We start from the raw sequence: 12,707 nt of genomic DNA, 5'->3' as shown, positions 1-12,707 counted from the left end.
TGTGGGCAGGCACAATCCCAAACTGTGTTCTGTATGTCAGAAAGAGTTCAGGTGCTGTCTTCACTCTACAGACTACCAAATATTGATCATTTCTGTAGAGAAAAAAGAGCTACATCTAATAAAATATGAATATAATATAATTATATCATATTGATATAATTATATTAGATTTGTTATCTCATAATTTCGACTTTTAATCTCATACTTATAACTTTTTACACTCATAATTATGACTTTTTTAATCTCATAATTATGACTTTTTTAATCTCATAATTGTGACTTACCTTGGGGATATTTTTTTTCTTTCAGTTGTGGAAATGGGCTTCCATATCTTCTTGCTTAAAATCCTTTCACTGTGAAGTTTCACAGGCATCCGTTTAAAGGGTAAAGTCTCTCTGCGCTCACTGCTTACCATAATTCTGAAATAAAGACATTTACATATGAACATGATCTGTGACATCACAACTACTCTTAAAGCCAATAATGGTTCAATATGCACCTCATGCAAACATGATATCCAGCACACCTATACTGAAAATGGAAATAAGGGACATTTTGTGTTGACCAGTTAAAGTTTGAAATTAATAATAGACTAGTTATGTATCCATAGATTCTGGATTTTTCCATGAGGTAGAAGGAGTTTATGTAATTTTAAGATTTTCTTTAATTTCTCACTTTTATATTGCATGTCTGGATATATTGAAGTGATCGCAAAAGAGAGAACTCAACATCAAAGCAGGAAATAACCATATTTTCACATGGAAAATCGTGGAATTCATGTTTTAATACACTAATATGTGGCACCATTAGCACCAAGGTGTCAGTAGCCAACAATGCTATTTGCATCTGGTGTGGAATAGCCAATGTGGCTACTCTTTATGCGGCATGCCAACATCTAACTTACCCAATCAACAACTGAAAATGAGTACTAGCCAATCAGAGGCAGGTTTGCACTCCTGGGAAAAATCTTTGGCATCTGTAGCCCTATGTAACAAAGCCTCAGTTCAGCACCTAATAAATCTTTCTTTCAAAAGACCTGCAGATTTTAGAGTTACCCTTTATTGTGACCAGTCCAAGGAACACCTCTATCACAGTCATACTGTTTAATCATCAACTATATCAGAGCTGCAGTGAAGGTAAATTTAAGGAAATTAAGAAAAAAATAAGATAGATAAACCTTCTCATTGCGCATATATAGTCTTTTCTTACTTAAACTTATGAAAAAGGGGAACAAAAACAAAAGTATCGGCGTTTATATGTTTGTTGAGTCTATTTGAACGAAAGCGGAAGTGCATACAGCGCACCTCTGGCTGTCTCGTTACTCTTCGGCTGTAGTAGTCGTACTAGTGGGCAGCGTCTGGTTAATGAAGGAGGAGGTACCAACCGTCGGCTACATTTGTACCAGAACACTTTCCACCCTAATTTATCACCGTGAGCAGAGCCGTTGCATTATTATCACAGGAACCATGGCAGCAGAGACGAACAGAGTGGTAAATAAACGATGTTTCTATGCCATTTCTATCTCGGTTTGATAGTAGCGTTAGCTTAAGTTAGCCGGTTGACCCGCAGCTAGCTACGATAAGGTTAACTGGGGTAATTAGCTTGTCATGTTAGCAAGAGGTACCAATGGACTGATGGTAGGTGTGTCAGAGTTGAGGCTGTATTTTGTGTAAAGGACAAACTGACTATTTGACATTCAAAAGAATATATTGCTCTAGGTTATTAAGCTGCATGTCACATTTTTGCATTACTGTTGGCGGCTGTAACTTAGTTTGAGAGGTGACAGCAAAAATGTGCCTTGATGTAAGACTCCACAGTAGTATTATAACATTAGTGTGAATCAGATAAGACCAAACAACAGCTAACTCTTCCACTGAAGTGTCATTCATGGCGGTGATGGGACCTGCGGCTGCACTGTGAGTGACAGAGTTTGTTTGATGTTTCAGTGCTCAGGTCCCTGACATCACTGTTATCTATCTGTACATCAATTTGTCAGCACAGGAGACATTTTGTCCCTCAGATGCAGACAGCGAACAAAAACAACAAAGTACCCCGGCAGGTCATGCTGGCCTTGATCTAGAAGGTGGCTATCAACTCAGTCTGGCAAACCAAGGATTTAACAAAACTCCATGAGCCTATGTCCAACTAAAGGGACAGGATTATGAAGAAATGGCAGTGGCATGTTACATGAATAGCCATTTAATTAATATTGATCAGAAGCTGTTTTGGTAATCACTTAATTGTTGTAATGATCTTTTCTAGAAAAAAAAAAAACATGCCAAACATGCCCGAGTTCTTGACCCTCAATGAGAATTTGCAGCTTTTCTCTGTTTTAGGTAAATCTGAACTGATGTGAAGCAAGTTGAAGTTGTCAGTGTGTGCTGTAAAACAACTTTGAGACGCTTTTTTGACACATTGTAATGTTTATGGATCAAATGATCAATCACTAAATCAAGAAAGTAATCGGCAAATGAATCAGAAGTGGAAATAAACAATATTTGTAATCTAACTTTGGGGAAATTAGGTCATCACAGCAAAACCAAAAGGCTGTCGGATTCTGCAGTGAGAGGTAATGCGAATATAAACAGACAACATGAGCTTAAACATAGATACAGCAATAAAAATCCATAAATAATAATAAATTAAATGGAGAAAGCAATGTAGGATTTTCATAAAATGTAGGATTTTCATGGGGAATGTACATTCTGTTCTGTAATCCCTAAAGGGGAATTATGGATAAAAGATAGATTACCAACAATTGTTTACTCCAAACAAGACCAGTTTATTTTAATGAATAAAAGTGAGCAGTCTAGATCATTGCAGCAATTAGAACTGCAATAGTTAGTTGATTAATTGATTAGGTGACCAAAAAAATAGTGCAGACTATTTTGATAACCGATTAATCATTTCAGTCTTTTTTAATTTGTTCTTTTTCTCAGTAATTTCTAATAGTAAATGTTTGGTCTCTGGGATTTGGACTGTTTTTTGTACAAAACAACCACTTTGAATTCATTACTTTGGGTTCTGGGGAATTGTGATGAGCATTGTTCACATTTTTTTAATATTATAGACTAACAGATTAATTGTGAAAATGCTGTCAGGCCCAGAAGTTAATTTGCAGCCATTGATAATGGGAACATGAATTGTTACATTGCTGAAGCTCATTGTGGAACAGTTGGAGCACTTTTCAAGGATACAATGGTGGAACCAGTTTTCAGGGTTCATTTATGTCACAAACCAAGTGATCTGTCCACAGTCTTATGATATTTAAAAGATAAGAGTGAAAAGCACCTTTTTTCCGTCCATAGTTAAGGTTGTGTCTGTATCACATGGCTCTGCTCCGAAGATACCCACAACCTGGCTCCTCACTCCAAACGACGAGATCCTTCAGTGCACTCAGGTAACAAACAGCAGCCATGCAGTGATCACAGATTAACTTCTGCCCATGATGATGTTGCTGTCTTGATGGATGGGCCTGTCTCCTGCTCTCAGGGAAGGTAAGCGCAGGGGCCTGTTGTGGAAGACGCTTGTTGGCGTCTCTGTCGGTGTACCTGTGGCAGTGGGGGTCCAGTACGCCGTGTCAGCACCGAGAGAGAGAAGGAAGATGAGGATTGTTATCGAAGGATTTGGTCGCTTGTTCAGGTTTGTCGATATCTTTGTCATCAGATGTACCATATCGGTCCAGATGCTGAGCTCATAGCCTCGGTTTCAGTATCAGTTTCTGGGTAAGATTCTTAATACTGACACATTTTTTTCATTTTATTCACAAAGGGCTGATGCAGCCTTGACTAGTCACATCGCAGCTTTTGCAGGGCAGCAACCACTGTCGAGACAAGTGACAATTCCTGGACAAATGTTAAAATAGAGTGTGACAGTGAATTGACTCAATAATGTCAGTAATACTAAAGTTAGCTAACATTAGCCACATTAAACTACAGATTAGAAGGTGTATTGCTGCTCTCTCTGTCAATAATGAGATGAATCTGTTGGATTCATTTTAGAAAAAATTAATACAGTATGACCAACATATAAGAGGTGCCAAAACAGACTGATATTACGAATTGCTCACATTCCTGTACATGTCACGTTACAAGTAGAATCCAAACCTTTTGAAGTCCCAGCCAGCCTCTTGTCTATGTTCTCAGATCTCTCTCTGTCGGAATCTTTATCTCGGTGGATTACTGGTGGACCACCAATGTGACTGTTCGGGGTCTGGATGAGGTAAGTTCCATGTGATGAAATTGGTTGGATGTAGGTATAATCAATATGGCTGTAGCTGTCAAACTCCTAAATGCTACTGCTGGTCTGATTTGGACTTATGGTGGAGAGATGATGAAGCTTTTCATTGTGTTTAGGGCCCTTAAAAATCTGCACATCTTACTTATAGCTTTAACTTTAAGCTATGAGTAAGCTGAACTTAACGTTTAAGGGTAACATTTTCCCATGTTTTTGTCTCTAAGTGACTAATAAGGAAAGAATTTTTTGAAACTGGACCCGTATTGAGGGAGAGTGCTGTTGACAGCAGAAGTTGCACTGAGCTGATCAAGCAGCCAGGAAGACAAAACGGAAAAAAGCAGAGAGAATCTGGTCCGTTTTCAAAATAAAAGACCCTGCAGCCTGTGGAGGACGGATCAAAACTGGGGCACAATGGAATTGACTGGTTATGGGCACTGAAAAGTACATCCACTAAAAATGCTTGTTTTTGCCACTGACAGGTTCAGATTGTTATTCTAAGAACATTATGGAAGATCCTTTTTGTTTAGGCAGAAACAGCTTTTTTATTGCTTTTGCCAGACTCATCCGAACTCTTTTTACAGTAATATTAACTTTATCATCTTAAAACACACTCGCATTCAAACTCTAAAACGTACTAAATACATCTTGACTTGTCTTTCCACTGCTCCAACAATCACAAGCTGTTCACTTCCTCTCTGATAGCTGACCTTCTTGCTCATTTCTGGATATTTTCACATCTATCGCAGTCAAGTAAGGGTTTATTTCCACCAGACCAGAGTTGGTGTTTGAACAGTGGAAAGATGAGCCAAGGCATTTATGGTGAGTTTTATTTCATTTCTGTCAAGTTTGAACAAATTTTCTGACCATGGCACTGATCAAATTACCATTTCAGCACAGGGAGTCTGGTTAGTTTTGCAAGAGCAATAAAACAGTTTTTTTCTGGTTAAAGAACACAAAGCAGAGATGTTACTCTTTTAATAAAAAGGTCTGTCTCTGTAGTGATCTTTTCCAAGATGTTGTCAGACACTTAAAGTAACAAGATGAGCCTGTTAGTGACAAAAACAAGCACTTGGAGTTGACATACTTTGACAGTGTGCAATTGACCGTAAAGACTTGGACACATGGGGTCCAGGTTTAAAAAGCACATTGTTTATGATTTAATGTGGCATTTTAATTAAATGTAAAAATAAGTAATGTTATATTTCTGTTAACACTGGTCCAGTTTTGTTCAAGTTTGGTTGGATGATTCTGGAGAGCTGGGTCAAAGGTCCAATCTTGAAACAGTATGAACCGTAAATCAGCTGATGTCAAAACAGTCAGTCAATTCATAGATTAGTTGACCCACAGAAAATGAACTGACAACAGTTGCTGAATATTGTCTGGTTCCAGCTCCTCAAATATGAGAATTTGTTGCTTTCTCTATTTTTTTTTCATAGCGTTGTAGAACAAATCTTTTCATTGGCCAAGATTTCTTACATTTCTTACAATATGTAGATGGTTAATCTGTAAAACAATATTATTAGTGGCACCCCTCATTAATTGTGCACAACAAACAGTTCAGACATGTCTTTAATTGCTTTTCAAATCAGGCAATAAAATGCATGAGCATCCTGAGATGCATCATTTGCCCAGTTTTAGCCAGAATGTCCTCAGTGGTCATTGAGTTACAAGACACAGACCTTCATTAAAAAATAAGTTACATAGCTGGCAATGATTGACACAATTTCGAGGTCTAGGAATCATAACATGTCTGCAGTTCATATCCAGTCAGGGACCTTTGTCATGGCTCTCTCTCATCCCACATTCCAGCCCTCATGTTCACACAAAAATAGAATAAATAAATAGCACGAGTTTAGTGTTGCTTTTTGATTTCTGGCTCTGTGTGTGTTAACCTTGTTTGGACAATCATGTCTCACTGCTGTCCTCCCCTTGCTAGAGCAGCCCATCTTACTTGGCTGAGATGTCAGGCTGCCACCAGAGGGCAGCGGAGTGCATGGTGGAAGGAGCCATAAAGAATGGCGGGATATACATCAAACTTGGCCAAGGTCTGTGTTCCTTCAACCACCTCCTGCCCCCCGAGTACATCCGCACCCTGCAAGTGCTGGAAGACAAGGCCTTGAACAGGAGGTACAAAGAGGTGAGAAATGCAACACAAACAGGGCACATGGTTCTGGACAGAGGACAGCTTGAAATTTCTCAGGATCGTGTTTGTCTCTGCGACAGGTTGACGCTCTCTTCCAAGAAGACTTCAACAAAACCCCAGAGCAGCTTTTTAAAACGTTTGACTACGAACCCATCGCCGCTGCCAGCTTGGCTCAGGTTCATAAGGCCGAACTGTTTGACGGGACTCCTGTTGCTGTGAAGGTGAGCACCGACTCTGAGAACATGTTATATTTCCCTTTTTGCCTGCGTTTTGGCCTGGTCACTTTGAAGTGCAGAACTTCAGAATAAAAGGTCATATTGAAAATGTGGACTGTGTGCAGGATTCCCGTGGTCATGAAAAAAAAAGAACTTTTGGCCTGGAAATTGTTTGGAATTAATGTAATATTTTGGAAGAGTTTTGAATATACATTGTTGTTTAAAATATGCTCATAAAACCCCCCAAAAATGTCTAAACGTTACACAAAACACATTCTTTGTGTAACTAATTTAAAAGGAATATGTGAATATTGAAGTGTCATTAGTATCACATGAAGTGGCTCTTATCAGCCTTGCTCAAGTGAAAAAATATCATCCATAGCTGCATCCAATGATCTGTTGATCAGCTCGTGTGCTTACACAGGCGACATTTTCTGAGCCGTTCTTCTCGACAAAGGAATCGCAGCCAACTTTGGGGGGGAACGGAAGTGTACAAGCACATTTGGAATTGTGCCCTACTTCAAAACGAAAGCCTGAACAAAGCTCTCCAACTCAAACAGGTGGACGTGCACATCTAGGCTTGGGATGGGTGGCAGGTGAACACCTTGTATGTAGGGTCCCATAAAACATTGTGCCTTGTTTTCACACGTTTTGCCTACTAGATATTTCCATGCAGTTGCACATTTCTTAGTTTTGATGTCACCAGTATTAATCTGCAGTGTAGAAGAATTCTAAAAATAAAGAAAAAACTTTGAAAGAGAAGATGTGTCCAAACTTTTGACTGGTATTGTACATGAAAAGTGCATACATTATTTTATGTTTGTATTGTTTTTTTGTTGTTGGACTGTGGAGGGTTCAAAATGTTCATCATAATCCTTCAAAAGCCTGTTTTTTTCTTTACTGGTCCCCGCAGGTGCAGTACATTGACCTCAGGGATCGGTTTGATGGTGATATCAGAACATTGGAGATCCTGATGGATATTATTAAGTTCATGCACCCCAGCTTTGGATTCCGATGGGTTCTTAAGGTCAGAAAGCAGGTGTATTTCTTGGTTAACCTACTGTTTATGTCTTGGGCGGGGGATGTTTAGCTAAACAATTAGACAAAATCAATAATAGGATTTAATCCAACTTTCTGTAGGACTTGAAGGGCACGTTGGCTCAAGAGCTGGACTTCGAGAACGAGGCCAGGAATTCTGAGAGGTGTGCAGAAGAGCTGAAACACTTCAGTTTTGTTTATGTCCCCAAAGTCTTCTGGGAGCAAACAAGTAAGGTGAGGTTATTATCAACGGTGCAGCGTAACTGGACTGAACACCCTCTCCCTGGCTAAAGCTCTGTCATTTTTTCTCTCCTTTTTGAAGAGAGTGCTGACAGCAGAGTTTTGCAACGGTTGCAAAATCAACAACATGGAAGAAATTAAAAGACAAGGATTAAGTCTGAAAGATGTGAGTTGATTCACTCTAAACAATGCATGACATTCGGTGTATTATCATAGAAAATACTGTCTGATAAACCTCATCAAATATTTGTTTTTCAGACTGCAGATAAACTGATCCGAACATTTGCTGAGCAAATATTCTACACCGGTTTCATCCACGCTGACCCTCATCCTGGAAATGGTGGGTACATCAGTGTGCAGTATTTTTTCTGTTGAGTTTGAATAAAGATGATGATTAATACAATGTTTTCTGTAAATGTAGTCTGGTGGGTTTGGCAGAAGCTTTAAAACATAATTGCAAGTCTGACTTGGTGAGGCAGGTCGTGCCATATTATTTATAACTTCTTTGTGATGGCAGTGCTGGTGAGACGAGGTCCTGATAACAAGGCAGAGTTGGTGCTCTTGGACCACGGCTTGTACGAGTACCTCAGCCAGAGGTAAGATTCAGCTCAGTCTGTTTTTGTCTGTTGTCTGAGAATACCCTGTTATCGACCCTGACTGTGACCTTTGACCATAGTGACAGAGTGGCCCTTTGTAAACTGTGGAGGTCCATAGTCCTGAGAGACGAGGCAGCAATGGAAAAGTACTCCAATGCACTGGGTGTCAAAGGTGGGGACACATGACCGTTTGACCAACTAGATGATCAGTTATCATATGGAAGCCAGTTTCTGCCAATGTGAAGAAGGAAAACAAGATGCTCCAAGTCATTATAATGATACTTTCTTGAAATTAGGACAGGTATCTCCTAAAATAATGTGGTAATATCTCAAAATAACGTGTCAGTATTTCAAAATAATTTGTTACTATCTCAAGGTAATGACTTACTATCTAAAAATAATGAGAAGCTTTTTCGAGATAATTTCTAAGTCGTTATGAGAAAGGTTCTCATTGTAATGACTTGCAAGATCTTTTTATCCCTCACATTTTTGGAAACAGGCTTCCTTAGTTCTACATTGGTTGTTGCACGGTAAAACAATAATTGCATTTCTTACCTAATTTGCTCTGTAGAATACTTCCTGTTCTGCGAGATGCTGCTGCAGCGACCCATCGACATGCGGAAGCTGGGTCTGTCCAACATCCTGAGTCGAGAGGAGACCAACTACATGCGTGAAATGGCCAGCCAGCGCTTCGACAGCATCATGCAGGTGCTGAAGTCGATGCCTCGGCCCATGCTGCTGGTCTTCCGGAACATCAACACGGTGCGAAGCATCAACATCGCTCTGGGAGCGCCGGTGGACCGCTACTTTGTCATGGCCAAGAGGTTGGTGCAGCCGCCGGTTACGCTGTGGCAAAGGTTTACGAAGTGGGAGGCGGGCCTCCTCAGGGGATCCAGACAGTTTCAGGGGAGGCTCATTGAATGGAAATGAAAAAATATTACTATAATTATTAGCTATAATGTAAGTCATCAATATGAGATCAGATGGAATAGTTTGTGTGCATTAATTTTCATGCATTTGTTGTAGTCTAACGTCAAACAGAAATTTAGGCTAAACTCTCTAACAGCATGAAGTGATGACAGTGATTACCTGTGGCTCAGCGATCACCTGGCTCTGTGCTGAGATTTGAAACATTTGAAATGATTCACCCATTGAAGCTCCAGAACACTCCTGGTTCTTTGTTAGACTCAAACAACTACTGCATGGGTTGTCTGTTCCAGGATGTTTCATTAAAAACTCATAACTGCTTCGACTTCTGGTTAGAGATACACCAATTGCAATTTTCTTGGCCGATTCCAATTTTTAAAAAAGTCTAAACTGCTGATTTTCTTTTTTTATGAGGACGATAATTGACAGCATACAGTACACAAACCTTTTTGATAGAAAGTAGAAAGGCTGCTGGCTAGCTTCAGTTTTAGCTGCTTTGCCTATGCTATCTTCTTCAAATTGGACCTGTTCTGTGGGCAAATGGTTATTTAAGACATTTTCATCAGTTTCTTGTCCCAATTTTCGGAGGGTGTCAGGGGTGTGTTGAACTAGACTGACCTGCACGGGTCCAGATTTGCTGTTGATGGGTTTCCTCAGTAATGTTGTGCCTAGCTTGTGGCTATGAAGAGCTAGCTATTACTTTTTGGTAGGACTGTACAATATGGTTAAAAAAACAAAACAAAACACATTGTGATTATTTTGACAGATTTTACAAGAGTGATATGATTCATGATTAGTGGGAATGATCATTGTTGCCTCACAATTTTCTTACAGGAATAGAAAAACAATTAAAATCATGATCATGTGATATTTGTTGGAGTCTGTACCAAACTGTACCATGTTTTCTTGCATCTGGAGAACAAGATTTGTGGGTCAGGCTTCAGTACTTAATTATAATGCTTTTTTTGTGGCACAATTTGACCTTTATCAAAAAACGCCCTGGCAGGTAATAGGCCTGGCGCAGGACTCTGAGGGGAACCAACATCAGTATTTCTAAAATCCTGGCTACAGCCCTGCAGAAAATGACTGAAAACTGATAAGTTTTACACCATTTGCTTTTGAAACTTTGTCCAGCTGAAGTCAAATAACACATATTACTTGCTATAAATCTTCCAGTAGTTTATAATGACTGTAGAATAACAATTGCACAAGTGCTGCTCCTGAGAGAAAAGCTCTGAATGTTGCAAGTGTTTAAGTGTTTGTGTCGTATAAATGAAGTCCCTCTTGTTGTTTAGTGCGGTGCGAGGCTGGGGAAAGATCCAGGCAGAGAGGACAGGGATGCTGCCCAGGCTCTGGGTCTTCTGCTGGATGAGGACGACGTGGGAGAGCCTCAAGTTTGAACTGGCTTTGAGGTGAGGACTCAACTTGTGTCTATCATGCAAATTTTGTGATTGGAGCCACGAAATACTTAATGACTTCTTTTACAGATGGGAGATGGCTTCGATGAGCGTGACACGTTCGTTCGTGAGCCTGCTGTCCTACTTGGGTCTAATATCTTTGGACGCGGACATGTACGAGTACCTGAGATAGCGCAGCTGTCACACATCCGATGGAACTGAGAACAAGGAGCTTTCCCGAGCACACGTTCATGCAATCCAACAGCAGGGAGCCTTTTGCAACTGTAGCAGCTCTGAAAGGTGCTAGTAATGGTGCTGCTCAAGTGTGAGCGCCGTTTCCACGCCAAATCATCCTTGACTCTGCTGTCAGACTTGACTGCCTCAGAATGGGTAAGAATGTAATGAAGTGTAGGACTGTAAATCACCAAGCCCACTCCAGAGTAGACTCCCTCTTGATTTTAATCAAATTAATTATTGTTTTACTCTGATCTTAGTACAGCATGTTTTGAAATTCAAATTTGAGATATTTTAAGCTGCAGTTTGTTTTTAAGAAACTGGTGACATTTATTCTATAAGACTATTATTTATGGCAGCTGCAGCATCCTGACGCTGCAAAACATCAAATAGTTACTGTATTCCATGAGTTATCTGTAATAACTGCACCTGTGCTGTACAATAAGCAACACACAGCAATGTTAAAGAGAGTGTTCAGATTATTTGAGGTGAAGTTTTTATCGAGAGTCAGTGTGTTACCTACTGTAGACGGTGTTAGCACGCAGTTTGGTGAAGCAGAGAGAAGTACCAACATGGAAGCTCAGCATTGAACTGCTGTGGACAGGGTAGCCACCTAAAACAACAATAGTTAAATTATCAGTTAAAGTGTATGCGATATTTTGAATATTTTCACTGTTTCAACTTACTGTCATTCAGCCTCTTCTGGCAGGAAACTGCCATCACAGAAGCCAAATATCGCTCATCACAAACTAACCAAACTCCATAGGCAAAACCAGAAATTTTAGCTCACAGAACACAGGAGTTGCTGGTCTACCGCTGCCTCGATCTGTTACTACATGTGTGTTATTGTGTGTCTTCTGTGTTTTAAAATATTAGTTCAGACTCACTGAAGTCACACAATTACACAAACAAATTATCGGATTGAGGCAGCAGCAAACCAGCAACTGCCGTGTTCTGTGAGCTAAAATGACTGACTTCGCTAGTGGAGTTTGGTTGAGCGAGAGGGCAATATGTGGCTTTTTTAAGTGTTTTCCCATCAGAAAGGGTTGTCTGATGGCAAGGTAAAGTGAAAATATTAAAATATGCCGTACACTTGTTTGATGATGTTGTGAAGTGGCGTGTGATCACGGGAGTTGTTTTTCTCACTTTTTAAATCTATCTGACATGACTCAGACAGAAATGATGTTCATAAATTATGTATTATTAAAGTTTTATTCACGTTATGTTCATGTATGTCACGTTTGCCTTCTTATTGATGTAGCCCGTGTTTTTGCACAATTTATAGCAAGGAACTAGCTACCAGGAAACACAACATTACCTTGAATAAATAAGTTATCTTGTTCAGAACATTTGGGTTAATGTAATACATGTAAACTGTCTGCATTTTTGACATTTTAATGCAGAAATATTACATAATATGCTGACTGACATCTGTTGTAGGTAACACACTGACTATGGATCAGAGCCTTGCACAAACTTCAAAACATCTGAACTATCCCTTTAAGTTGCATCTTAACTGAAGTATGAGTGTGAAGGTTAAAAAATGTTTCCGTCTCTTCACGGGTTGCCCTGAAACAAAACCGCAGCTTTAATCAGTCTGTCAGTGATCTGTGATGTAAGAATGAATTATTTGTGTTGGATTAACACTTTCTGTTCACTATTATTTGGATGAAAGCTTCAC

General features: G+C 39.7%; 1 protein-coding gene across 2 annotated transcripts; it reads left to right on the top strand.

Moving 5' to 3' along the window:
- Positions 1-2,997: 2,997 nt before the first annotated feature.
- adck5 (aarF domain containing kinase 5) lies at positions 2,998-11,627 on the top strand. Of its 2 annotated transcripts, XM_084739719.1 has the most exons (14): positions 2,998-3,400; positions 3,493-3,642; positions 4,146-4,221; positions 6,173-6,373; positions 6,460-6,600; positions 7,508-7,621; positions 7,735-7,866; positions 7,955-8,038; positions 8,131-8,212; positions 8,390-8,468; positions 8,549-8,640; positions 9,040-9,292; positions 10,691-10,807; positions 10,883-11,627. In XM_084739719.1, exons 1-14 carry the CDS (start codon positions 3,330-3,332, stop codon positions 10,983-10,985), a joined length of 1,695 nt encoding a protein of 564 aa, XP_084595845.1. In that variant the 5' UTR covers positions 2,998-3,329; the 3' UTR covers positions 10,986-11,627. The 2 variants fall into 2 exon arrangements, with proteins under 2 accessions (XP_084595845.1, XP_084595846.1); XM_084739720.1 differs by lacking the exon at positions 2,998-3,400 and having other exon boundaries at positions 3,579-3,642; positions 6,178-6,373.
- Positions 11,628-12,707: the final 1,080 nt, after the last annotated feature.

Source organism: Lutjanus erythropterus, chromosome 16, assembly GCF_056507025.1.
Source record: "Lutjanus erythropterus isolate fLutEry1 chromosome 16, fLutEry1.hap2, whole genome shotgun sequence".
In the NCBI taxonomy this organism is placed as follows: Eukaryota; Metazoa; Chordata; class Actinopteri; order Lutjaniformes; family Lutjanidae; genus Lutjanus; species Lutjanus erythropterus.
This window is presented reverse-complemented; position numbering and strand designations above follow the sequence as displayed.

What these genes read in the sequence shown, in the direction of transcription:
- adck5 (XM_084739719.1), top strand. Translation starts at nt 3,330, where the DNA reads ATGGCTCTGCTCCGAAGATACCCACAACCTGGCTCCTCACTCCAAACG. An exon ending in CAATGCACTGGGTGTCAAAG is followed by an intron (nt 8,641 to 9,039) that starts GTGGGGACACAT and finishes TTTGCTCTGTAG; the next exon opens with AATACTTCCTGTTCTGCGAG. An exon ending in TACTTTGTCATGGCCAAGAG is followed by an intron (nt 9,293 to 10,690) that starts GTTGGTGCAGCC and finishes CTTGTTGTTTAG; the next exon opens with TGCGGTGCGAGGCTGGGGAA.